This window comes from Octodon degus, unplaced genomic scaffold (genome assembly GCF_000260255.1).
Source record: "Octodon degus isolate 3935 unplaced genomic scaffold, OctDeg1.0 scaffold00016, whole genome shotgun sequence".
NCBI lineage: Eukaryota > Metazoa > Chordata > Mammalia > Rodentia > Octodontidae > Octodon > Octodon degus.
Window position 1 is genome coordinate 14402943 of NW_004524592.1, and position 27728 is coordinate 14430670.

The 27728-nt window shown below is 38.9% G+C and overlaps 1 protein-coding gene across 11 annotated transcripts in view; it reads right to left on the reverse strand.

The window, feature by feature from the left end:
- Positions 1-4115: 4115 nt before the first annotated feature.
- Abi2 (abl interactor 2) overlaps positions 4116-27728 on the reverse strand; it is a 130287-nt gene continuing 106674 nt past the window's right edge. For 6 of the 11 annotated variants that reach the window (XM_023710006.1, XM_023710005.1, XM_023710003.1 and 3 more), the window contains 3 exons: positions 19868-19954; positions 12606-12779; positions 4116-8090 (listed from right to left, as the gene is read on the reverse strand). In XM_023710006.1, coding sequence (XP_023565774.1) covers positions 7915-8090; positions 12606-12779; positions 19868-19954 — 437 coding nt within the window. In that variant the 3' untranslated portion in view covers positions 4116-7914. The remainder of the gene's footprint in view (positions 8091-12605; positions 12780-19867; positions 19955-27728) is intronic. The other 5 variants (XM_023710009.1, XM_023710007.1, XM_004626658.2 and 2 more) reach the window with 2 other exon arrangements.

The window sequence follows — 27728 nt, forward strand, 5'->3', positions numbered from 1 at the left end:
CGTGCCCCAGGCTTGCCTGTAATCCCAGCACTTGGCTGCTTTGGGCCACATGAAACATCTGGACAGCCAATAGCTCTGCCAAGAAGCACACAGTGCTGCCTGGCAGGGCAAGTGATCTGCTCAATGGGGCGACCTTTCATTCTTCCTATATGTAACTTCAGAATTGGATCACTCTGGCTTTAAATTTGCACCAACTCTGAAAGGCACCAACAGAACAGCTTACTTCAGTTAAGAGCTGGTAATACAGACTTTTGTGTTGAATTTCAGTAATTTGGCTTTCACTACTCGACTTATTTCACATTTTCTCCTTATGTACTCAAAATTCTCATTTGGGAAGGAAACTTCTTAAGGGTTTTAGATAACGACTCAATTGTAAACTGGATTTTTAAGATTTCTGAAATTTTGTTCAAGCAAGACATGGAAGAATCTTAAGTTATACAAAAATTTTTATGAGAAAATTTAAAAGTAATGCAGTGATGACGGTGTTTCACAGTCCACTAGAATCAAGGTGCTCCTGCCCACTGGCAGCCCGCTGTCTTGGGTCTCCTTCATGTGCATGTTTACTTTGTCACTAAAAACAATGCTGGATTTACCAAGAAAGATAAGATACAATAGTGAAAATTCAGAGATCAAGTTTATAGGAACTGTGCATTCAAATTTCAAAAGCTGCGCTTATGGTGGATTACAGATGGTAATAAACTTGCCAAAAGGATATTAGGTTATAAATTATACTATACAATGTTTCAGGTAATGGTGTGATTTAAATGTCAGGCCTCTACAGCAGAACCCTTTGTCACCTTTCTCACCTAAATCGGTTACAAACAAAAGGCAATTTTTAAGCAATTAAAAACAGTCCGTTCCTGTTTCCATGCTTCATTACCAGACTTCTTTATATACTTTGAAAACATTTTAGCTGATGTAATCACACAGAATTTAATAAAGTTTAGATCAAATAAACCTGTATCACCATGTAATGAATTGGTTTTAAGTAGGTATAACTTAGGTTTATATGTTTGATCAGTTTTTTAAAAAAAATGCTTTTTAGACTTCAAGTAGTCTGACTTTTTTTCTATACAGCTTTATTTGTATAAACAGGATGATCCCTAACCCTGTAGCAATGTGGCCTCACTAAGCTGATATTTCATCTAAAGAGAAAAATCCAAGTATAACAGAATTAAATAGTCTGTTATCTTTTCAGATGTACCTTTTAAAGTCCATTAAGAACATTCAACACACCACTCTAACCCACAAAAAATAAAGTGCTCAGCTTCTGTTGTGATCTTAGAAGAGCTATGTGTAAAAGAAATCAAATCTAAAAATAAACTTGCTCAATAAAAAGTAAAAAAAAAAGCAAAACAACATACTTGATAAACAGATGAAAGAGAAAAAACCTCTCAAATTAGTTTGCTCTTTACCTTTTATTTTTATTTTTTTTTTGCGGAACCGGGGATTGAACTCAGGGCCTTGCGCTTGCCAGGGAAGCGCTTATTCCACTGAGCCATCTCCCCGGCCCCTGCTCTTTACTTGAAGTAATAAACTATTTAGGAGAGAAAAATATTTGCTATAAGCCCCAGTGCCTTGAACTTTCCTGGAGAATAGCATTTAAAAAGCAAGCAGCAAACTTTGAGGTGCTAATGAAAACAAGTTTGGGCAGAAATAGGAAAATGATGATCTTACAAAAGGTGATTATCTACCTAAATGGGGTCTGGCTATTTCCTACCAAAGATGTTTAGAGACGTGAATCAAGGCAGGTGATGACTATACTGATACAACAGGTGAGTTCAAATGCGTATTGGTCTTGGGTGGCTATTAATACCAAACACGATTCTTGTTTTCAACCATTTTAGGCAGGAAAACATGTCTGCACACTCCAAAGGGGAACACTTCAAAAACTGTTCATTAAATCTATTACAATCTACCTGATACCAAATACTGCCCATTTTTCATGATCCATCACCTCCTAAATATTTGTAAATAATCTCTCCTAGAAAATAATTAACTGGAATGTTTCAAATGAATTTTGCTGAATTTTATTATCAGCTATTAGTGAACTGTTCTTATAGAGATGTTTAAGGTAAAATACTAGTTGTTGCTAAGTGTTGTAAGACTATTGTTTACTATTTTAAAGGAAAATTGCACATTATATTTAATTGGGATTATTCCCTCCCTTTCCTTTTTTTAAAAAAGGGTGGGTGTCAAGGTTCACTTCTAGGTTGTGGAAACTTTGCCATAAATAGATACAGTGTAGAAATATACTTTTTTAAAGCATGGGAAAGATGACAAAAGGAACTACATTATAAAGTATCAGATAGAGGATATTATTCAGAGGATTATGCACAGCTGTAAAGATAAGATTGTTCTTCCTTTTAGCTTTGTTGCTTCTTGTTCTGCTTAAATGTATGTTCATTTCATTATGTGCCTTGCTCCCGGATTTTGCAAAGCTATATATATAATACATATATCACAAATATATATATATAATACATATATATATATATATATATATATATATATATATGAGAAAGAGATATATTCAGTACTACTGATGGTGTTTTTGTTCTACTGCTGGGTTAAGTTATTTGCCAACTTATTCTTACCAGTTTTTGTCAGTAAACTATTATAATGGGTTAGAGCAGCAGTCATATACTCAGTATAAATTTGTTTTTCCAGTTACATTTTCATTATGCCAGCCTGCCCAGTCCCAAATTTAAAAACAAAAACATTTCAGCAGGCATTTTGTCAGTGGGCACCACTAAGAACCTGGTCTTACTTTTTATTTTTGGGTACCAAAAATATGCTATTTGGTAGGAACAAATTAAGTGTAAAGATAAACTATGGTTTGATGCATTCAATTTGTTAACTTTACGAATAATCTGTAACAGACTGAGGAGCTTTGGCCATTAAATACATTTTAAAAAGTTAATAGCTTTTTAAGACCTTTTTTTTAAAAAAAAACTTAAAGTACAACCAAGTACAAACAGGGATATTTTGTGTTTGGAAGCTTTGGAATTACTATTTTATATTGGGCTCCTGTGTCATGGTGTATACACGTGTGCTTTTGTGTTTACAATCACTTTACCACCACCATTTACCAAAGAAGGACAAAAGCGTGGGCATGCTACCACCGCCTACTCACCAACCATCAGTCACACTGATCGTGCAAACTGCCCTCCTTGCACTTTGGTTTTGGAGGAAGAATGTACACAGACAAGACAGTGAAACAAATGGTATACCAGCCACTCAGTGTTTCAACCAAATGTTAACTCCACAGAAACCAAGAAAGAATCAAGTAATAGGATGTGTAATGGAAGACAGGACAATAGACATCTTTGGAGACCAGACTCTGCTCATTCCAGAAAGTTCCTCCTCATGAATCAGGAAAAAACCATCTCTCAAAAACATTCTTTTAATCCCATGCCAGTCCCGCCCCCAGGGCGCACTGAGATGGTGTAGCGGTGAGACGAGGTGCCATGCACCTATAATCCCAGCACTTGGAAATCTACACAGTGAGACCCTGTAGACCCTGTATGCCCTGTCCTAAATACAGGGGGGAAAAAATCCTTTAAAATGTAAATGCCTTAATGAGGCACTCTATACATTTCTACTTCCTGTTCCACGTTATATAATGGCATGGGAAAAGTCTAAGGCATAAATGAAAACCAGCGCCCTAGTTTTCAGCAATAGGAAAGTCGGGCTATCTTCAACACTTAGATACTACCTTAGAGTGTTACCTATATAAATTCACAAGACATTGAAATATGCTTTGTGTGATTTTATTTAGATCAAGTTCTTAGTACACAGCAATAATTCCAAATAGAATTAAAAAGTAGATGTTCCCCCACTTGTCTGGAGGTGATTTAATGGCACACACAAACATGACTGGCATCAGACTGCTCCCCTCAAGTTTCCTGAATGTTTTTTACTCAATATCACCAACTCTCCCTCTGGGAGTGGAAAAATACAACCGGTCAGATCGCAAATTGTTTACATTTTTGTAAACCATTTTCTTCAGAAAAAAAGATACATGGACACAAATATGATAAAAACTGCTTTTCCATAGAATTCTTAAGTTGCAAAAGAGGTTTCATTTTAATGTGAAAATAAGCTTTTTGTTCTTTACAAAAAACCTTAAGGTATTTAGGAAGGATCATTTATACACAGCTAGGCCCTGTCATTTCATTCATCATTTAATACAGGTTCTCAAAACAAGGATCAGCATAAACTAAAAGATGAGCTCAATAGCCTCCATGTAATAACTTTTCTTTATAAGGCTTTCTTAGATAAGGCTGTTTACTCCGCTGTGCCACCAGTGCTGAAACAATGGCAATGCATTCTTCTATACCTTTATGAGGAGTGTTCATGTGGCGTGCAGTCTTAAAGAGGGGTAAATGAAGATTATTTGCACTAATTAAGGTTACATTTAATATACTCTTTTAGTCTGAATACTCTAAGGGTTACTTATCAAACCATGGCATCTCTTTTCAAGTATATTCTTTAAAATATCAAGAAAAATTAATTTTTAAAGAAAATATAGCACATTTAATTAAGACAGTTGTGGTGCAATAGAAACAGCACTGAATCAGGAACTCTATTAACTAAATGTTCATCTGAAACAAAGCATCTAACCTCATCTGTCAAATGATACTAAACCAAAAATCTTAAAAGCTCATCTAGCTCTAAAGTTCTATGTGTCTACCTAAGTCACATGTGGGGGAAATTATCACCCTAACAACCAGGAGCCAAAGAAGTTCAAAAGTAAATAGGATCCCCTTCTTTAAAGACTTGGCAGTCACCTGCCAATTTCTCCATCAAACTTTTTTCAGAGGTAAATTAGGTGGCCTTCAAAATGTAACATGTTTTCTCCTCAAGAATAGCAATTAATGCAGAAAGGTCACGTGCTAAAACAGCAAAAAGATAAAGGCAAATGACCAATGTTTTTATGCCTCCCAAAGAGAAAAATCTTATTCTTCAACATCATAAAACTACAAGGAGCACAGCTATGTTACAGGTTTCACTGCTAAGATGCATAAAACGTTTTCTCTACCTGGGCAATGAACAGTAGCAGTACCAGGAAGAAAAGGGATGAAAGGGTCAAACCTACTGAGTAGGAACACAAATTAGCAGTCTCTTTCTACCCCCAAGATGGAAGTAGCAGGTACCTCTGAGGAAGATAATAAAAAAGGAAGTGGCCAAAAGATGGAAAATACAGAAGAGAGATTTTCAAACATTTGTATTTATTTTAAACAGTATGCTGAATCTCTCAGATCTAGATTTTTGAAACACTGGCAGTGTTTTTGTTTCCAATTTATAACCTTGTCCATGTCAAACAAACTTTCAAATATTAATACCCAATAAGTTTTCAAATATTAATACTCAAAAGGAATATTTACTCCACTTTTTTAGGGGAAAAAGAGTGGCCACAGTGAGAAACTTGCAGAAGAAAGAACAGCCTCATTAAATTCCCTCTATCCTAGTAAAATAGGGACTTTAAGGGTCAGCAGACTTTAGTTTCAGATCATCTTTGCTACAATATTAACATATCTTTGTAGCATCTAAGATCTGAATTCATTTGAAATTCCTAATACCTTCTTTTAGTTTACAAGAAGATAAATGGGAGAAACTTACAATAAAACAGGAAATAACTACCCTCACAGACTATTAGTAGCATGCAATCTAAGTGATATTACATACATTAAAGTCTCCAATTATGGTAGGCCTGGCTCACAGTTATAGTATCCTTCAGAGACAATCTATAGATTTCAAAACTGTACAAAAATTTAAAATATGCCCCCCCAAAGTTACACACATTAGTACTAAATAATATAGAAAAAAATCAGCTGACTAATGGGTTCCCCACTGTAGTCTTCAGCACTGAGGGCTTCACCAGTGTCTTCCATGCACCTGGAGTCAGCAAGGGTCCAGTAGGTAAGGTGCATGCATGGGGAGGCCACCAGCTGTACTTTCCACCGCTGTTGCTGCTCTGGCAGTGGTGAACTACTGGATTTTGAAGACCCTCTGCCTATTAATCCATTACACTTTCTCAATAAAAAGCTACCCAAATCACTAAAACTACTCATTTCAAACGTCTTCCTACTTGTGCACCAGTACTAAGAAGATTTTTAACCTACCCAAGTATAGTCTTGTTTAGGTTAATGGAGTTAAAGGCTCAGAGAACATTTTAAGCGCCATTATCTAAAAGCAAACCTGCCAAGTTGTAAAGGGTTTTGTTTTGTTTTACCTACAAATTAAAACAAAAGTCTTGATAAGCAGTATAGTTGGGTCTCAGTTAAAGGGTGAAGTTTTATGCTTTGATAACAGATCCACAAGTGGAATACGAACTGCCTATGCCATCTGTATTTCTTCAAACACTACTACACACATTCCTTTTCCAACCAACTTTACCTATGCTACCATAATGCTCTCGGCCTCCATTTGAAACATATGCAGCTACTGCCTCTCCCATCACCAGGGGAGGTTGCCTAGTGATACTATCTGGCCACCACTGGAAGAAGCCACACTGGCAGTTCTGGCCCACCATCATCGTATTCACCTACTGAACACCTATCATCTCCTGCATGTTTTCCAGTATTTACTATTATTGATTACAAAGGTGATGATTAAAGCCACTAGGCATACAAATTCCACTGAGCTGAAGATGTCGTATACAGAGGGGATGCTTACTCTTTCTCTGAAAGTTCTTTTGTAACTAGGTAAGTATTTTAGCATATTAATCTTATTCCACAATAGTCTTATTTGAGAAATAAGGTTCAAGTTCTTACTAAGAGCTACTGAAGAGTTCAGTCACACAAAATCAGGCGAGTATTTACCTTTTCTAGAGCTCAGTGGGGGATGAGTCAGCAGCACTTACACTGGCCCTTAGTAACATTCAGAGAGCACATTAGCAGCTTTGTAATCCCAGTGACTGTCAAAAGAGACTTAAAAATAACTGCTATTCTTTTAAAACAAAAACTAGTGTTTTTTTCTAAAAAGCAAAAGGAGTAATAGTTGGTCTGCCCTCCAAGAGCTACTCCCTGAAGCAGAACTGAAGGCAAGGATTGAGCAGGCCTGCTGAGGGGCATATTCCTGGCTTACTCCCTCAGAGCCTCAGGCCCTTCATGTCTAGCTTCATGCACTAATGCAGCACACAAGCCAGCCTACCATACATTTCACAGTTGGTCCAATGTCAGTCAGTGCCAATGCCGTCTCATGCAGCAGCACATCAAAATCAAGCTGTGACCGTTGTTAACCACCCTCAGAATGTTTGGAGACTTACATGTCATCATTCTATATCTACAAACAGAAACATGATCAAATGCAAGCAATTTCAGCATTAACTCATCTGGCACACTCAAGTACTGAGAAAATGCAGAATTTACAGTGTTAAAGAGGAAAAAAGCCATCTGAAACAATTGTAAAAATAGTTAGGTATGGTATTTAAATACCTCTTCGTACAAGTGGAAGAAAGTGAGGGGCTAGGCTACCCACTGGGCCATGAGGTTAACCCCTTAGCACAGGCAGTTGAGAAGGTTCACTGCCAGATTTTGCAGGAAGGGAAATCCCAAGGGTGTACAGTATTCCTGAGAAAGATCCTGGACATTTTCCTGGATCAGTCTTAATCTTACTTATTTTAGCTACATACTTATGTTGTTATACCTTTGACATATTCAGAAATGGTCACTTTATTTCAATCCAGACAGCTCAGCATAGTACAAATGATGACAGAAAGATCCATTTGTTCAGACTTGGCTTGCTTTTTTGTTTTTGTTTTAATACTGGAGAATAAATCAAAAGAACAAAGTAAGTAGTTTTTATCATTTGTATCCTTCATTCTACTTCACTGAAGGGAAATCCCCAGGGCCTTCAGATAGTATGGGAAGACCTGTTTCTGTGAGGAAAGTGCAGCCCTGCTGAGCTTTATTCAGAATAATGCATGATAGATTCAACGTAATTCCCAGGAAACAGCCCAGTCACTCCATTCATAACTCCTTCATACCAACCATCGTCATTCTTCTTGATGACATAAATAATGGCTCCTTCCTGAAAGGACAGCTCATCTTCCTTGTCTTTTGTATAATCATAAATTGCCACAACTAGAGAGAAGAAAAAAAAAAAAGGACATGAAGGGGAATACTATTTGTAGAAAGAGAACCAAACATGCACTCAAAGCAACTTCAATGTATTTTTTTTCTAATAACCAGTCCCATACAATGGAATTGCATTTTCTATAAAAATTTGATTCTAAAGTGACTGCAAATAAGGAGAAAGACCTCCACCACAAACTTACCCTTCAACAGTCTATAGGGAGAAAAAAAAAGGGGCTGGGGAGATGGCTTGCCAAGCACTTCCCTGGCAAGCACAAGGGCCTGAGTTCAATCCCTGGTTCCACCAGGCAAAAAAAAAAAGTCTATAGGGAGGGAAGTCACATACCAAAGAGACATTTGAGCTTGTGATTAAGCACCACGTTGTGTAAAAATGTGTATTTTTAAACATTAAAAATATACTAGTACAGCAAGATCCATTTGTAAGAGGCAAACAAAAAAATGAGACAGACTAGGGAAATGGCCAATATAGGTCTCCTTTCTGTAGTCTAATCTCCACAGTTTATACATGAATACTGGAAGCCCATGACATATACTTCTTTTTCCATGACATACATACTTTCAAATACACACTGCACTATGCCATAACTTAACAGGTTCACAATAAGAAGAAATACTTATTGGCTAAAAGTTGTAAGCGAATAAGACACATGTAAGCTTGCCTATCATTTTTATTGTTCAAGTCACTGTGAAGAAAGTATACAGGATGCTTCAACAAAGAGAAAGTTGGTAGAAATGCAAAGTTTTAAAATTCTAATTCATCCATTTTATTCTTTAAAATGAAATTGAATTAGTATTCATATTAAAGATCATTCCTGAGACTCAAATGTGTATAGTGGTATAGTTACCAAAATCAGTCATTATTTTTGAATTTTTTTTCCTATTAAAAAACTGCTTTTAAAAATGGTTTTTTCCAGGTATGACAGTAGATGCCTGTAATTCTCACTCAGGCGGCTGAGGCAGGAGTAACGTAAGTTTGAAGCCAGCATGGCAACTTAGTTTGAGACCCTGTCTCAACCTTAGAAGAATAAAAATAAAAAAATTTATGTGGGTTCAATCCCTCCAGGGAAAGCTGCACTTCATTTACTTCTTCACTATGAAGCTATTCATCGAAAGGAAAGTAGACTTTAGTGCAAAAGACTTTCATCAAAATAACTCTATAGATACACATACTAAATTTACACAAAAGATATATATTAAACATATACATCAATATTCAAAATACTGATGTGATATTAAGAAATGTAAAATCTGTCTAGACTTTAGTCTTGAAAAAGTGTTTTGGCAGCAGTACAGAAAGGCTAACAAATATTTTTCAATTATGCACATTATCACATTAGAAATTTAAAAAGCAATCTAGTTTCCATGTGCTTATCACTGAAACAGAAGGACTAATGGTGCCTGCACTGTTTAACCTCAATGTTTCTGCTAATGTGAAAATACATTTTAAATTTCAAAGTGCACTGTTCAAATCTAATGGACACAGCACCTGCCTGGCAAGCAAGAGGCCCTGAGTTCAATTCTCCATATCCACAATAAAACAACAACAAAAAAAATTTAAGCATTTCAATGAAAGCCATTCTCAAACTATTTTATGAAGATGTGAGCAAAACTTTAATTCCTCCTGCCCCTTTCTGGAAGGGATCCTCAGGGCTTGGGGTGCTGTGGGGAAGGCTGGAGCTCTGTGCTTAGGTGTTAGGATTTTTTTTTTTTTCCCAAAAATTTGCTAAGTAGTGGGAAATTTTAAAGTAGATTAAGAATGAAAATTACTCCAGTGACTAATCCGACTCTTTAGGAAGTCAGATTAACTAGCTCCCATTCCTTTGTTTTTATCAAAATTTAAAGTACTAAATGGAGTTATAAGATGATATATCATAAAACACAGATTTTAAGTCTGGGGAGATAGCTCCGTGGTCTAAAGCGCCTGCCTGGCAAGCGCAAAGCCCTAGGTTTGATCCTCGGTACCACATGCCATGCCGGCCCCGCGCCAAGCCAGACATCAGAACCAGGCATGGTGGTGCATGCCTGTAATCCTAGCACTGGGGAAACTAAGACAGGTGGATCACTACGCGTTTGCGTGGTGTAGTGAGACCCTGTACCAAATAAATAAATAGTTAAAAATAATAAATAAAGCATTTTATTTTTGAGAACATTTGGCAAGTAACTCTGAAGCAGCCCAGATGGATGACACTGCCACGTGGAGAGCCCTTCTGTTTACATCTGTGCATTCTGTGAACAGTTTTCAGTGCCACTGCCTCAGCTGAGGCCCTGCTACTTGCTTTGAAAAGTAACCAATATGGTCTTGCCAGCTCCCACTTTCCCTCCTTTCCAGTGCACTCTACAGTTTCCATGTGTCTCCAAAAAGAGAAAGATGAATGAATGGATGAGAAAAAACCAATGAGGGAGGAAGAGAGGGGGACATTAAGTCCACAGGATCTTTAATCTACTTCCAGCTGGAAGGGCTTGCTGCTTCTCTCTTCTCTGTGTGAACTTCTACTCAACATTTAAGGCACATCACAAAGACCATATCTTTGAAAAGCTTCCTAGGAATCCCCAGACAGAATCATAGAACTTAGTTTTACAAAAACAAAGATTAGAAGACAAGGGGTTGTCTTGTGAGGTCAGAAATGGTATCTGACAGTCACCACATATCATTCATGCTTCTGGTAAAAGTTCTCACTGAGCAGGAAGCATACATTAACAGATAGCTTGACATTCAAGGGATGGACAAAACATGGGCACCGACAAATTCAGTAGAAATATGCAGAAGAATCTCACCCATTAGTGACATGCATGTGATTCTGTTGACTCCTAGAGCTGAAGTTTAGCAGAATGTTCAGGAGTATAGGCTTCAGAGTTCAGATCCCAGCTCTAACATAAGCTTACAAACTAACTTTCCTAAACTCTTTATTCAACTGTGTGATACAAATGATAACTGTAACATTTGCTACCTCAAAGCACTTTTTATTAAATGTGGGAATCCACATAAAATAACACACCACAAGGCCTTATCCATGGGTAAATATTCCATATAAATATATTAGCTTCTATCATTCCTAGCACACAAATGGAACACTTTATATATTCTAGTGAATCTTGCACTACTGGCAGTTAAATCAAAGACTAAGACAACCTCCTATGATTCCTTTTTTTTTCCTTTCCTTTCCTACCTCCCTCCCTTCTTCCCTTCTCTCTCTCCCATCCCCTCCCTTCCCTTCTTCTCCCTCTCTCCCCCCTCCCTTCTTTTTCTTTCTCTTTCATCACTATGTAGTTCAGGCTAAACTTAAGCTCACTATGTAACCCAGGCTAACCTCAAACTCATGACAATCCTGCCTCAGCCTCTGAAATGCTGGGATTATAGGTGTGTGTCACCACATTCCCTTGTTTTGATTTGCTTTTGCAGAACTACATTGAACCCAGAGTCTTAAGGCATGAGTCCACCCTGGACAAAGTCTATTTTTAATCTTCAGAAATTTTGTGTTTGTTATCTGTCATTCTTAACAAATATATTCCACTTTACGCTCATGTTTCTGTTTTTCAACCTTCTTGAGCATATGCAGTGTTGATAAAAGTTATACAACATACAAAATCTTTGATTTCCTTCTCTGGGGTCAGAGTCAGGCATTGCCTATTATTCAGTATCAAATAAACATCATTTCTTGTATTAAGAAGAAAGGGTAAAGCTTATTACTATTACTCTACGTTGGCCCAAAGTACAGCCTGCTGTTTATTAATAAAAGCTCACAGGTGCTGTTAATATGCAGCCATTTTGGGGATGCAATGCATTAGTATTTTGCTTTCCTTACCATGAAATTTGCTTCCAAATAGCACACCTCTTCCTTCTAAGCTCACTGGTCTTGATGAGACTGAGAAGGCTGCATCCCCAGGGACCTACATCATGGTTAGCAAAGGTACCCAGAGAACCTTTTCACTGAAAGAGTGGCCCAATATTACTATGCAAAGAAACTGAGAAGCCACTGGTCCTTCCTCTTCTCCAAGTTTCCTATGGAGATGCTTAGACTAAAATGTCGGCTGTATAACAACTCAAAATACTGCTCTAAAATAAAGGAACAGGAGTAACAATCAGTTTAGGAAAATGATCCTGATCCCAACTCTTGGGAGGATATAAACAGGTGGATCACTATGAGTCTGATCTAGTAGTGAGACCCTGAACACCCTGTAAACCCTTCCCTAAAATTAAAAAAAAAAAAAAGAAAAATTATCCTCTTCCTGATGTATTCTGAAGGAAATAACGCTCTCATGATTTTTATTTTATAAAAACCATCTATAAAACGGTGTTCAACAGGAACAACAGACAACCACTAATTTAAAAATTTTAAAAACATCACTTTCAAAATCATGAACATTACAAACTAAATCACTAAAACTGAAGTGATAGTATAAATAAAACTTTACTTAACATAAGAAATAAACAAGATTTTCTTCAGCACCAGCAATCTCAGTTCACCATAGCCCCATCCCTTCTGAGAGCCTTCTAAAACTTACCCTTTTCCAAGTAGGCCCTGGGTGCCCAAGGAGGGTCCTCCTCAGCATAGGGGTCACTGTACTCAACCACAGCAGCCTCCTCCTCCTCGTAATCCTCAGGAGGAGGGGGCGGGGGCGGGGACTCATCAAAGACCGGCTCCTCCACAGGGGGTGGCGGCGGCGGGGTATCTGAAACTGAGAAGGTTCCATGCCAAGCTGAGGACAGCACTACATGCTGTGCACAGCTCAGCACTTCCTATGTTTCCAGATTCATTAAATATAAGCCTAAATCTGAAAATAATAATCTCTCAAAATAGAGTTGGCAAGGAAAGTTTTCCCACTGATATGTTCTAAATTTCCAGGCATGCCCTTCTCTCCCTTTGTTAGACTAACCAGTGCTCAATGTAGTTTAGTCTAAATAATTACTATCATTTGGCCGCTGGAGCCAAATACTAACATGTACACCTTTTCAAGTAAATTGATATAATATAGTTTGGCTTTCCAGCACATTCAAGGAGAAGGTTTCAGGAATATTAATAATTTGGACATTTATATGCACATAATGAATCCAGGGAATAGTCACATCTTAATAATCTTTTTTTTAAATAACATTTTACCAATCTTAGGAAGAAAAATCACAAGCCAACTTTGGGTAACTTCCATAGCTTTCATAGAGATGTTCTGTTTATAAAATTTCAACTAATTCATGATTCATAATTTCTTCTGGCCAAATGTCCAGTGTACTCTTGGACAAATTAAGACACCCCCCGTGTTTCCTACCAAGATCTGCTATCACGGCTCAGGCATCTGCACACTGTAACATCTAAAAGCTGATCTCCCAACTCAGAGGGCACAGCACTTCCCAAGTGCCTGGTATACACTCAGTGCCCCGCAATACAAATAGCCCCCTGTGTGTCATCACTGCCAGGGTTCTCAGCAGACTGTGCCCATGACATTCTCTGTGCAGTCCTATTTCTTAACTAAGCTCACTGACTGGATCAAGTGGACTTTAAAGATTGCTGATTCCATATTAACAACAAAGTCCAATTTTAGTATTCTTCCTCTGATCCTATTATTTGTACTGGGGCAGGTTGTTGTTTTGCAGTACTGAGGATTAAATCCCAGGCCTCACACATGCCAGGCAAGCGTGTGTGGTTGTATCCCCAGTCCCACCAATACACACACTTTTTGAGGCAGAGTCTCACCAAGTTGCCCCAGCTGGCCTCAAATTTGCAATCCTCCTACCTCAGCTTCCAAGTAAAGGAGAAAGCACCAGGAATTGAACTCATGTCCTTGAACATGGTAGGCAAGTGCCCTAACTAACCACTAAGCCACATCCCCAGCCCTTCCCCCTTTTTTTGAGGGAGGGTATCATTAACTCACCCAGACTAGCCTCAGCTTGCAATCCTGTCTCAGTCTCCCAAGTAATTGGAATTAGGGGCATCTACCAACATACTGGCTACCTACATGATTTTAATCTAACTTTATGAAAAATTATATATGAACAGAATTAAAAACAATATATCCAATTTGCATTTGTAAAGACACTGCCTTAACTATACAAAAACCCAAAGAAAACTTCAGAACAATAATCTTGAGAACTTATACTGAAACATTACTCATAGATGTTATCACTGATCATTTTCACTCGACTTTTAACTGCCTTAGAGTCAGTCTAGTAAGACTACCAAAAGCTACCTTAAGATGTTGCAATTTCGTTAACTTAAAATTTTCCAATTACTCAGCTAGCACTATCATTTCATTTAATCTATTTTAGGAGGTGGTGTTTTTAATTGTATTCATTGTAGAAATGGGCTCTCCAGTTGTTTTTAGAGCTATATTTTGGAGATCACAATGCTGAGTGAATACATCATATGAGAAGGCTAAATACCACACAGTTTATTTTACATAAGAAATTCAAAATATAAACAAGTTTAAAGAGAAAAATGAGAGAGTGGAAGGTGGGAAACAGGCTCAGACTCTGGAGATGAGAAGGGTAACTGAAGAAGGGGTGAGAAGTGAGAGGAGGGCATGTGTCGTGTGCGCGTACCCTTCCCAGGATGAATGTGATCCACGTGGGTTGTGAACATGGGCCAGCAACAGAGATAAGGCTCTGCTATTGTGAGCCGAGGCAATACAGTAACTCTGAAGATAGGCTTCACTGTCATTCACTCAGTGAACACCAAATGGCTATTGTCCTAGCACTGTTCATCCTGAGAAAGGAGTAGAGGGAAAAGTGACAGATGGAGAGCAAGCTTTCAAGTGTGATTAAGGGTAACAAGGAGACCTTGAGAACAGGTGCACAGGTCAGGCGGCTTCCTGAGACCGAGGATGAGTGAGTGCTCACAGCCGTAGGAGCACAGCATAGGCAAGCATTTCATGTCAGATTGAGGGAACAAAAAGAACGAAGGTAGGAAAGCAGAAAACCTTCGAAGAATTGTCCAAAGTTTAACAGAAAGACATGAGGAAATGAAGAGGAAGCAAGAGAGAAGAGATGCATTTTGAAAGATCATAACTGAATTTCTTAGCTCAGTTTAACTGGTATACTATAATTGTTCTTTTTTTTTTTTATGTATTTAGTACCAGGCCTACAGGGTCTCACTACATGTATCGGACTTATAGCGATCCTCCTGTTTTCAGCCTCCCAAGTGCTGGGATTACAGGCGTGTGCCACCACGCCCAGTCTCAATCACTGTCTCATCACACCCCGGGGCGGGGCCAGCACGCCTGCTGGGGATCAAACTCTGGTCCCTGAACCTTTTAGTCCACTGAGCTATCTGGCCAGCCCTTTAGTACACTATAACTGGTTCCAAACAATCCCATACTTCTTCCAAACATTAAACATAATGCAGAGTAAGTATTTGCTACCACAGAATATCTTCAAAATAATATGTGTAGGTCAGGCATGGTGGTATACATGTGTAATCCTAGTACCCTGTGAGGCTGGAACAGGAGGATCAAAAGGTAAAGCCCATAGCAATTTAGTGACACTGAGCTGCAGACTGACTCGGTGTTGTAAGCATGAGAGGATGGGGAGTATCCCAAAGGATAGTAAGGTGTGACAGGGTGACTGAATTAAGCACTGACTTATCAAAATATAGATAATATTTTATAGTATCTACTTAGGGCACTGAGTCTTGAACTGGTAACCATGTACGTCAGTAACGCCTTTAAATAGTACTTCAGGGCTATTTCTATAAACTGTAACTTTAACTTTTTTTTTTTCCTTGTACCAGGAACTCAGAACCATAAGCTTGCCAGGCAGGCCCTGTGCCACTGAGCTGTATCCCCAGCCCTAGTCTGCTATATAGATAACAGCCCAAATTTTAAACAAGAACCAGTTACACTATGGGCCACACTTCTGTGCAAAAGCCTGGTAGTGTCACACCATGGCTATGCTAGGCATCAGCTGCACTGGCTGACCCTTTTGGACATGGCATACCTGAGCCGGTGAGGGCCACACACAAGCTAGAGGGAAATCAGGCTCCATGGCATAATTTAAACACACAGAACCTACTGATCATAAGAAAGCAGATAATTAATTAATGCAGCTAAGAAACCAGGTGTGATGGCACACACATGTAATCCCAGCATTCAGGAGACTGAGACAGGAGGATTGCTTCAAGTTTGAGACCAGCGCAGGCTACAAAAGTGAGTACAAGGCCAACTTGAACTGCATAGCAAGAACCTGTCTCAATACATACATACATACATACATACATACATACATACATACATGCAGTTCTTAAAACATTTTAATAAACAGCAGAGTAATCATTACTAAAGTGAGTTAAAATAAACTTTTCAGAAGTCCACAAAAAGAATACAAAGACACCTGAAAGAAACACTGAGCCCTCAAGACAGTAAGACATGGTGGTGCACCCTATAGTCCAAGCACTTGAGAGGCTCAGGCAAGAGGAACACTGCGAGTTCAAGGCCAACCTGGGTTACACAGAGAGACCCTGTCTCAAACACACACACACACACACACACACACACACACACACACACACAGAGTAAGACTTGATTTTAAGCAGTGAAAGCTCAAACATCTTATTTTTTTAAATGTGTATCTGATGGGGGCATTTAGTTTGGTACAGAAGCACAGGGGTAGAGGTTGCTGCTTTCCATAATACACTTTCCTAGGATGTGGAGGACCACCTGAGCAGCTGTTCTTGAAAGAAGAGAAATTGTCTCCATTTTGGCTGAGCACCAGATCGCTAAACATTAAATGCTATCTCAATAGCATAATGCAAATTACTTTCTCTGCATATGGCAGAGATAAATGTAGGCCACCCACCTAGCTCAGCTCACAGTACTCACCTACTTCCCACAATTCTCAGTCATTCCTCCTCAAGCCATTCCTCCACTGAATAAAACCCGGGTGAGGCCCTGGATCAGCCTCTTTGTTACAGAAAGCCATCTTCATGGCTGGACTTAGGGCCCTCTGGCTCCCCAGTAATTACAAATTTGTTTTATTTGTCTTTTCTTTCGCCATGGGTTGCACTGGGAGTGGTAGATTGGAATTAATTCCAATAACATATCTTTGGAATTACAAAAATTAACTTCTTGGACCGAGAGGAGAACCCAGAGGGAATACCTACACTAGGAGATAGAGAAAAAGCCAGCCAAAAAAATGGCAAAGTCTCTGCTGTCACAGAATTTAGATTCCACTACTGGCAATGCCTACACCCAAAGGAGCCCGAACAACATACTACAAATATTTCTATCCCAGCCATGACACCTTCCTTGCTATGAGATGCATATGTTGAGCTACTTTGGCCTGAGGAATGAAATCTTAAATTAAGGTACAGCTGACCCATAACCCAGCCTCACAGCAATCAAAACTATGCAGATAGCTTTTGTCCACCTCCCCCCAGATTCATCTATAATAAACAGCCAATTATAAACAGGAAGTTTAACCAGTAACGGTCAACATGTATTCTTTGTATGTGGTGTGGTCAAAATATATGAATTTTCAAGTTTATTACAATAAAAAACATTGTCACTAATTCTCCGCAAAATACCCTCCTCACACATACACACTTAGAACATATTTGTTCCATTATTCTTGCCACTTTCTGAAACAGTTCTGGAGTCCTCTTTTGTGTCTTTACAGTGTATCATCAAAAGTACAGTGAGAAGACTGGGCATGGTGGCGCACACCTGTAATCCCAGCGCTTGGGAGGCTGAAAACAGGAGGATCGCTACAAGTCCGATCTATGTAGTGAGACCCTGTAGACCCTGTACTAAATACCAAAAAAAAGAAAAAAGAAAAACCCTGCAGTGAGTGCTACTGCGAGTGCCCTCCACTGAAAAGGCAGCTTGTAAAAACATCATGGTGATCCTTATCCACCTCCTTCGTTGGCTCTGGCCATGTAGGACTTGCAGTTCTCACTCAAAGTCAACAAGCTAAGCACTGTTAATTAATTCAGGATATTGAGGCAGCTATAACAACGAAGATATTCATAAAAAACGACTTCCAGAACTGCTTCAGAAAGCGGCAAGGATAATGGGATATGTGTTCAAGGGAGGATATATTCTTAGAATGATAAATGTACTGTGTCCTTTACCATAATAATTTCTACCGCATTTTCATATATTTGTATTTTTATTACAACTCATTTTATAAAAATTTTGAGAACCATGAGATCACTTTTTACTGTAATATATAATTCACTAGTGAACTAAAGTATTCATAGAAAGACAACCCAACACAAGGACTTAAGTGAACACTTTAAGAAACTTAAGCTCACAGCAGCAACAGGAAGCAATTATGACAAATTACAGATAATGCAGCATTACCAGAGTTACTGTTACACAGCTTAGTGTGTATCTTCATGCTTGTTCACATTTCTCCTAATAGCACATTGTGCTATGTGTGGTCTAGGAGTATTCTTATGTTGAAGTTTTAATAAATTTTAACTTTTTGTAAAAGCTTCATGTATATTTTATAAATGACAATAAAGACTATTAACTGCATGTATTTTGTATTCACGGTATAACTTTTTGAATTTTTAAAAATATTTCTGGGGGTTGGCCAAATAGCTCAGCAGATTAAAGCACCTGCAAGCAGGCACAGGGATCAGGGGTTCGATCCCCAGGCCTGCTGTGCCAGCCCTGCCCCCAGAGTGCACTGAGATGGCAACTGAGCCTGGGTGTGGTGGCACGTGCCTGTAATCCCAGCTTTTGGGAGGCTATAAACAGGCAGATTAGTACAAGTCCGATCTAGTAGTGAGACCCTGAATACCTTGTAGACCCTTCCCTTCTGGGACACATGACCAAAAATTGGATTAATTTAATTTTATAATATAACAGGAAATATAACAATAATAATTTTTATCAAAATCATTCAATACAACAATCAATTGGCTGAAATGACACCTGCCCAAGCAATGCTCAAGGAAAACGTACTGTCCAAGTGACATTCAGAGTAAACTATCAAGTGGTTAAAATTCTGGATGTGAGCAGTTCATGCCTGTGTTGTTCAAGGGTCAACTATAACCCCTCTGCTCAGATTCCATACTCATCATGTAACCCGAAGACTATGACACAGTCTCTCATGCAAACAGGTCACAAGAAGAGAATTTGTCCATTACATGAATTATGCTCCCTCACTTTTGTGACCACAGTTCCTCACTGCATGTTGACCCAGGACTCTGATCTAGAGATATCAGTGTGCCAAGAAAATCAGTTATCTGATTACACAGGGTTCAGCACCAGACTAGAAACCCAGACAAATTAACTGCCAATCTGCTAGGCCTGCGGGGACAAACTGGTAGGGCTGGTCCTCTGTGCCCTACCACACCATGGACTGGAGGGAAAGTGCCAGGTACCTACACTACTCCAAGATAGGACAGTGACAGAAAAATAGACCACTGGGGCTCTGGACAGCCCAACAGTAAAGGAGAGCTGCCTGGGGACTAGAGTTGATTTCCTCAGATGTGAGCATCAGTCTCGTACATGTTTTTACAGTTGCTCATATTTACAACTAGATGTTCCCCTCCCTTTTTGTTGTTGTTTATTTTTAGTATAAGGAATCAAACCCAGGGACTCGTGTTCACTAAGCATATGCTCTATTACTGAGCTACAACCTACCTAACAGATTTAAAACTATTTGAAAGGAGAAAATTTCATCTTAATGATCTTTCCCATTAGTCATTCATACACTGACTTATTCAAATATCTGAAATATCAGTGAGTGAATGACTTCAATCAATCATGTATCAATGACATTTTATGCCTATAAACTGATCTACAGCATAAAGAAGACACAAACTTACTATTTTCTTGGACTCTGGCCACAAATCCCATTAAAGGTAACTGAGGAGTTACCTGTAGGATGGAGGGAGGAGGAGGAGCAAGAGATACTGCAAAAACAAAAGGTGCGGAGGATGAAGGGTAAGGGCGAGTTACATTAAAGAGAGGATAATACAATAAAACGAACATGTAAAGGAGGAAAAAACACTTCACGAACATTTTATTAGCAAGAATATCTTTAAAATCCCATTTTGAGGGGTATTTCATTTACAAAATAAAATACAGTTCTGGGGAGGTTTAGTAAGTTTTTAAAAAGTACAACAGAAAAAAGTTATCACACACATAGCTACTCTAATGTGTGATGGCCACCTCTTTTCATATCGATTACAACATGCCTGCTCAAGGAAAGAATTTCGGCAGATTACCATAAAACAGTTTGGTTTTTTGAATTTTATCTCTGGGGTTACAAGTCAGTCAGTATAAAAGAAAAAGCATTACATCATAACATCTAAATTTGTACTTTTTATTACTTCAATAACTGGTAAATTTTTCCTTCACTTACATGGATATTAAATGACTTCCTACAAATGACAAGCACTCTGCTAGACCAGTAGCAAAACCTTTCACTGAGAGTCAGATGCTATTATTACAACTTTTTATGATTCCAACTCACTGGTATATTTCTTTCAGACCCTACCTTCAGAAAAATGTTGCCTCTTCCAATTATTCTACTCTTCTCCTTAGGCTGCTTCCCTCTATCTCAACCACCTTCCACAGCACCTAACAGAAGCCTTTCAACAAGTGGTTAGCCTATATATCTGCACAAATAAGCCAAATGTGACCAACTTTAGAAGACTAACTCCACAGTCACAGTTTCTGTCAGCATGGGTATATATTATGCTATGTGTCTTATCATAAAAACAGGATGTTTTGGGCCAGGGATAAAGCTCAGTGGCACAGCTCCTGCCTGGAAATTGCAAGGTCCTGATTCTGATTCCCAGTAGAAAAAAAAAAAAAAAAGACAGAAATTTTTATTAGTTCCAGATTACAATTAAGACTAACAAAATTTAAGAAATTAATATGTCACCTTCAAAAATCAGGAATAGAGAACAACCATCTTAACCCAACATGTATAGCACTTCCCTAGAGATGGTGCTGGCAGTAGTGAAGGAGGCCACATAGCAGTGTTCTCTGAGAAAGATAAACTGAAGGAACCAAGTGACAGCAAAGGCTTAGAAGAGCATGACAAGTTCTAAGGACCAGAAATCTTTACATGTGGTTACCCTAACATACCCTTTAAAAAAATAAACCAGAAGAATGAGCAGTTGGGCATGAAACAGTGAAGGGCCCTCTCTATATGTCAGGTGAAATGAAAGCAGGTTCAGGGAAAAGAGACTTTAAAAGTCATTTAGCTTCCAATCCCTGACCCAACATTTCCTTGTGTTTGGACAGCACATCAATTAAACTGTGTGGACCTAACCCATAAATTGTCATGAAAAATAAGTAACATTTCACAAAATGGTGACAATGAATATAGACAGCCTAACCCAGGACCTGGCATACAATAAATTAAGGCTGTTTCTAGAAAATGACAAAAATGGGAAAGAACTTGGTAATAATATAGGAAGCTAGTTGGTTAAGTAACAATTCAGATACTTGCCACTCATCACGTGAAGAAGCCATGAACTATGGTGGGTCAGGACTGGGAAAAGAACAAGCTGGTGAGAAGGCATGTCAGGGGGTGGCGATGCCATGAATGAGATGCATGAAGGTTAACTTAGCAGCAATAGGAGATGCTAGTGGGCAAAGCACTGCAGGTATTAAATGGTGCTAGCAGTCAGCAGCTGGAAGTGAACAGCTGATCCTGCAGAAGATGCAGGAGAACATGTACCAAGCACAGAAAAGAGGTAAACAGGTACTCATAGGTTGTTTGTTTCTCCTCCTTCATTTGCTTTACAGTGCTGAGAGTCAAACCAAGGGCCTCATGCAGGCCAGGGAAGTGCTCAACCAACAACCTACGTTCGCAGCTCAACCACAGAGTCTTAAAGAATACCTATGTATAACCCTAGGCATTGGTTCCTTTCTTGATAGGATTCCTTTAGTTAGGCTTTTCCCTAAGCCATGCTTCTTGGCCATAAAGCCTTGACTTGTGCATTTGTCTCCCATTCACAAATCTTAGAATAAAAGCTTGTACCTTCACCAAACTGCATTTCTCATTCTTGGAGTAAGCAAACAGTGAATAGAGAAGGCAGCCAAGACAGAAACAGCAGAAGCAGAGGTCAGAAGCATATCTACATCAAGATGAAATGCCCACCTTCTACCAGCACTCACTCTGACCTGCCCTGCAAGAGAAAACTAGGACATTTCCCTCTTTGTTGTTTCTCTACCAAATAAAAACATGATCATTGGTGCTTGAATCAATAAAGAATGCTTAGATGTTTAATTTACAGCAGTCTCTTTGTAAGTAGGCTAAGTTCCTAATTTAAAGAACATATCTTTTCTTTCTAAAAGTGAAACCATAGTGATTTTTATATGTCCACCAAAAGCCGCTAGAGTAAAACCAATCCCATATACTCCATAAACTTCAGTTTTGATTCCAACATGACTGACTAAAAGAGGATTCAAGGCCAAAGAGAAGCTCCAAAACCACAGTTACCCCACAGTAGAGATGATCTACTGCATCTGGATTAGAGCATGAGTTAGAATGATGGCACAGGCAGGTCAACTCTAGTACCTGGTCCTGGCCCCACCTTCGGCATAGTTTCCAAGAGAGCACTGTGTATAGCTGGAGAGTGGGAAGGAGCCAGGAGCCATGCAGAGACCTAGCTCCTGGATCTGAGACACACCAGCCCCTTTGCCACAGCCCACTAACCCAAACACCAGGAACACTGCATGCTTAGCTAGACTCAACAGCTCTCATCAAGGGCAGAGGAATCCCACACCCTCACCCTGGGCAGAAAGGGTAAATGGCAACTCAGTTGCAGTTTTCCACTTGTGAGTGCTGTCTTCCCCTGCAGATTCCACCAGCTCTCACCCAGGACAAGGGGATGCCACACATACTCTGAATACAGGAGGACAAATGGCAGCAAACAGGGACTCCAGACCCACAGGCATGCACTCCTGCCCCAGGGAATCCACTCCTGCTGAAGAACGGTTGGTTGAAGCTCCTGTAGGCTCCGCAGCCAGGTGTGAGCTCCTCCACAGATCCCCAGCAAGGACCCCAAAGAACACAAGTGTGCCGGGTGCTTTGCTCGCTTGTAAACGTGCCAGCAATGCCAGCATCACCCCACGGAGGGGCAGTTCCCAAGCCAGAAACAGGGACAGCATCAGACACTGCCTGCAAGCTGAAAGAATGAAGTCCCGAGGTTGGGTGGAAATCAGTCAAGGTAATCGTGGTGTGGCTGTGTCACAATCAGTGCAACTCTCCAACTAACAGACGTGTGATGAGCCAAGTTTCACACTTCCTTCCACATGGTTTTGATTTAGACTGACTGCCCCAATGGGTAGCTGGGACACCAGTACAATAATGCAAACAAAGGAGTTGATTTAGTAGACCAGAGGTCATTAAAGAAGATATTAAAGTAGTGTACAAACTGCAACTATTGTGGTACAGCAGTTGTAAATGCATAGTATACACATCAGCAGTGGGTTACATGTAAGATTTCCATGTTAACATTTAGAAAATTAATTACTCATAAGCTATTAACCTATGAACAGGTTATTGAGAGTCAGCAAAAAATGCAGGCAAGCAATGTAGAAAATGTCATCAAAAATTACCTGAAATAATGGATGCCACCACCGCCACAAAATAAAGCCAAAAACATTACGATGTTTTGTGGACTTCACAAATCAACTGCCTTTATGTATTAAACATTTTAAAGAAATTCACAAATATTAATAAATTTAATGAAATAAACCTACTGATTATATAACTTCCAATTGTTCATGAATATTAATATTTATGTTTAGACAGTAATTATTAAAATTTAAGCTATTAGACTTAGTCCATTTATAGACTTTATTAATTTTAATAGTAAAAAGACCAATAAAAGTGATTAAATCCATTTGTAAAACCAATGGTACAAGCCACCTGATGGGACAGTCATGTTCTGGCTGTGCAACTAGGAGTATCATGACTTACTCTGGTTCCCAAAGGCCCCAACAAAAAAGAAAACTACAGATCACTCTCCTTAATGAGCACAAATACAAAAACATCCCACAAAATACTAAGAAATAGAATGCAACACATCATCAAAAAAATCATACATCATGATCAAGTTGGTTTCATCCATGAGCTTCAGGATCATGTAACATATGCAAGTGAATAAATGTAATACACTACATAAACAGAAGCAAGACAAAAACCATATGATAAGATCAATAGATATGGTAAAGGCTTTCAACAAAATCCAACACCCCTTCATAATAAAACCCTAAACAGGCACAGAAGGACCATATATTAGTATGATAAAAGCTAATTTTGATAAACCAACCATCAGCATCAAATTAAATGGGAAAAAGTATCCATTCCATTATCTCCACTTCTATTCAACATAGTACTTGAAACATTAGCTGGAACAATCAAGCAAAAGAAATAAAAGAGCTATAGATGGGAAAAGAACTCCAGTTATGACATGATACTCTACATAGAAGACCCACAAAATTCAACCCAAGAAACCTCTTAGAATAACAATTTCAGTAATGCAGTAGGATACAAAATCACACAACAATCAATGAACTTAATGAGAAAGAAATCATGAAAACAATCCCACTCATACGAGCATCAAGAAAAATTCAATATGTAGAAATTAACCTAACCAAAGAAGTCAAAGACTTCTACAATGAAAACTACAGTATTCTGAAAAGGAGATGAAAGGAGGTATTAGAAAATGATTGGCTGTCCCCTACTCCTGGCCAGGCAAGACCAGCTTTGTCAAAATGGCCACACTCCCAAAAAGGATATACAAGACTGAATATAATTCCAATCAAAATACCAATAACATTCCTCACAGAGCTAGAGAAAATAAGCCTCAAATTATATGGAAACTGGGCCAGGAATATAACTCAGCAGCGTAAGCACCCACCTGGCAAGTGCAACATCCCAAGTTTGATTCCCCAATATCACACACACACACAATAATAATAATAAAAATATGATACATAAAATAATAAAATAAAATTATATGAAAACAGAAAATACTCAGAATAGTAAAAGCAATTTTGGGCAACAAGAAGAAAGCTGGAGGTACCACAATATCAGACTTCCAAAGAATAACAGTAATGTAAAAAGCAAGCAAACAAACCTAGCACAGTACTGGCACAGACATATGACTCAACAGAGGAGGCAGAAACATCCCTAGACACGGCCCAAAAACTTATATTGGAAGAAAGATGGCCTACTCAACAAATGATGCTAGGAGAATTGGCTATCTACATACAGAACACTGGAGATGGACCTGTATCTCTCATCATGTACTAGAGAAAAATCAAGAGATCAAAGATCTAAACATTAAAACAGAAACACTGAACCTACTTGAGGAATAAAAGAGATAAGACACTCAAAGTCACAGGTATAGAAAAGATCTTTCTGAACAAAACTCCCACTGCACAAGAAATAACAGCAACAATCAAATAAGATCATGTCAAATTAGAAAGCTTCTATATACCAAAGGAAATAATTAGTACAGTAAAGAAGCAACCTACAAAATGAGAAAAATATCTTCTACCTATTCCTCAGAGTATTAATATCTAGGAAAGGAAAGAACTCAAAAAACTTAAATCTTCCAAAAGACCCAATCAAGAAATGGGCAAGGAAAAATGAACAGATACTTCAATCAAAATACCAACAACATTCCTCACAGAGCTAGAGAAAACAATCCTAAAATTATATGGAAACAGGGCCAGTGATATAACTCAGCAGCATACTTCTCACAAGTACAAATGGCCAATAAACATATCAAAAAATCTTTAACATCTTTGTCCAGTACAAAAGAGGAAAGTAAAACAATACTAAGATTTCATCATTAAGAAGTCAAAGAAAAAAAAAAAGAAAGAAGAAGTCAAAGAATAGGGCTGGCCAAATAGCTCAGTGGATTAAAAGCACCTGCAAGCAGGCACAGAAGCCTGCTGCACCAGCCCTGCCTCAGGGACCTGCTGAGATGGCAATTCAGACAGGTGTGGTGGTGTGTGCCTGTAATCCCAGCTCTTGGGAGGCTGTAAATAGGTGGATCACTAAGAGTCCAACCTAGTACTGAGACCATGAACACCCTTGTAGACCCTTCCCTAAAATACAAAATTAAAAAAAAAAGAAGAAGTCAAAGAATAACAAATCCTGGCCATCTGGGATGGGGTGGGGGGGAGATCTACATTACTAGTGGGAGTCTGAACCATGATGGAAGTCAGTGCAGAGATTCCTCAAAGAATTCAAACTAGAAACCCCATTTGACACTGCTATTCCCCTTCTAGGTTTCTTCCCAAAACGCTAAAGACATCCACAATGCATGCACACCCATGTTTCTAGCAGCATGACTTACGACCTCTAAATCCTGCACTGAAAGCTGCCTGGTCACTCACCAAAAGTTGAACAGATGAAGAAAATATGCTATCTACATAGACTGTAACTCTACTTGGCTATAAAGAAGGATAAATGACACATTTGTGGGAAAATTGATGCACCTTGAAAATATACTGTTGAGGGCTGGTGAGATGGCTCAGTGGTCTAAAGCACCCACTTAGAACAAGCTAAGCTAAGCAAAGCACAGGGACCACGGTTCAATCCCCCAGCACCACATGCCAGCCAGCCCTGCCCCCTGGTGGGCTGAGCTGGCCACACATACACAAAATAAATAAATAAATAATTTTTTTTAAAAAGCAGTCTTGAGTTCAAATCTTAAAAAAAAATTAAAAAAAAAAAAGAAAATATACTGTTGAGTAAAATCAGTCACACAAGCCTAAATACTGTATGTTGTCTCTCATCTAAGTTAGGCAAAGTACAAGCAATAAGCAAAGTAAGAGGGACAGAAGGAAACTAGTAGATCTTCTGCACATGAAAAGGGGTCCAGGAGATGTAGGATGAAGGGGAAGTAAGATTTAAGTCGTGTCATGCACAGACAGCAAATATCCACAACACAAACATTCTATATCCTAAATATGAGCTAAGAATAAGAAGAATGAACATGACAGGGGATTCAGAGAGGGAGGGAGGGAAGCAGGAGTGGGTTAAACAGAACTGGGTTACTGACTGGACCCACCTCCCCAGATGAACGTAAACTTCCTGTGCTGCAATGTAGGACTACCAAAAAGAACCAAATGCAGTTCCAGCTGGAGTTTACAAAGGTAACCCCAAATTCTTTTTTTTTTTTTTTGCCTCAACAAACCTTCAGCACAGTGGTCCCAATTAATTCAGATACAACAGCAATTTCTTTTTAGACCATATAAAATTTCATCTGACCAGAATGCCCATGAACCAGAAAACAACAGCCCACTTTAGACTAGTGTTACCTTTCTTGGTGTTTAGATAAAAAGTGAACTAGTCTAGAGAATTTAACAAGGTTTTCTGGTTTTTCATTTGTTTGTTTGTTATTGTTCTTTTGGTTGAGTCAGGGTCTCACTGTGTAACTTGGGCTGGGCTTGGACTCATGGCAATCCTCCTCTCCCAGCCTGCCGAGTGCTAGGATTACAGGCATGCACCTGGTCCCCAAGACACCCACCCTTTTAAAGGAAATTATGATGCAAAGCGTTTTCGGTACTTTTTCCTCCTTGGCATCTTGTGAACTGGCAAAAGTAGAATGAAAATGTGGCCCAGTGATAAATGTGGGCCCAGTGATAAATGTGTGGTTAGCACAGCAAGGCCCTGGATTCAGTAGACACCAGCACCACCACCAC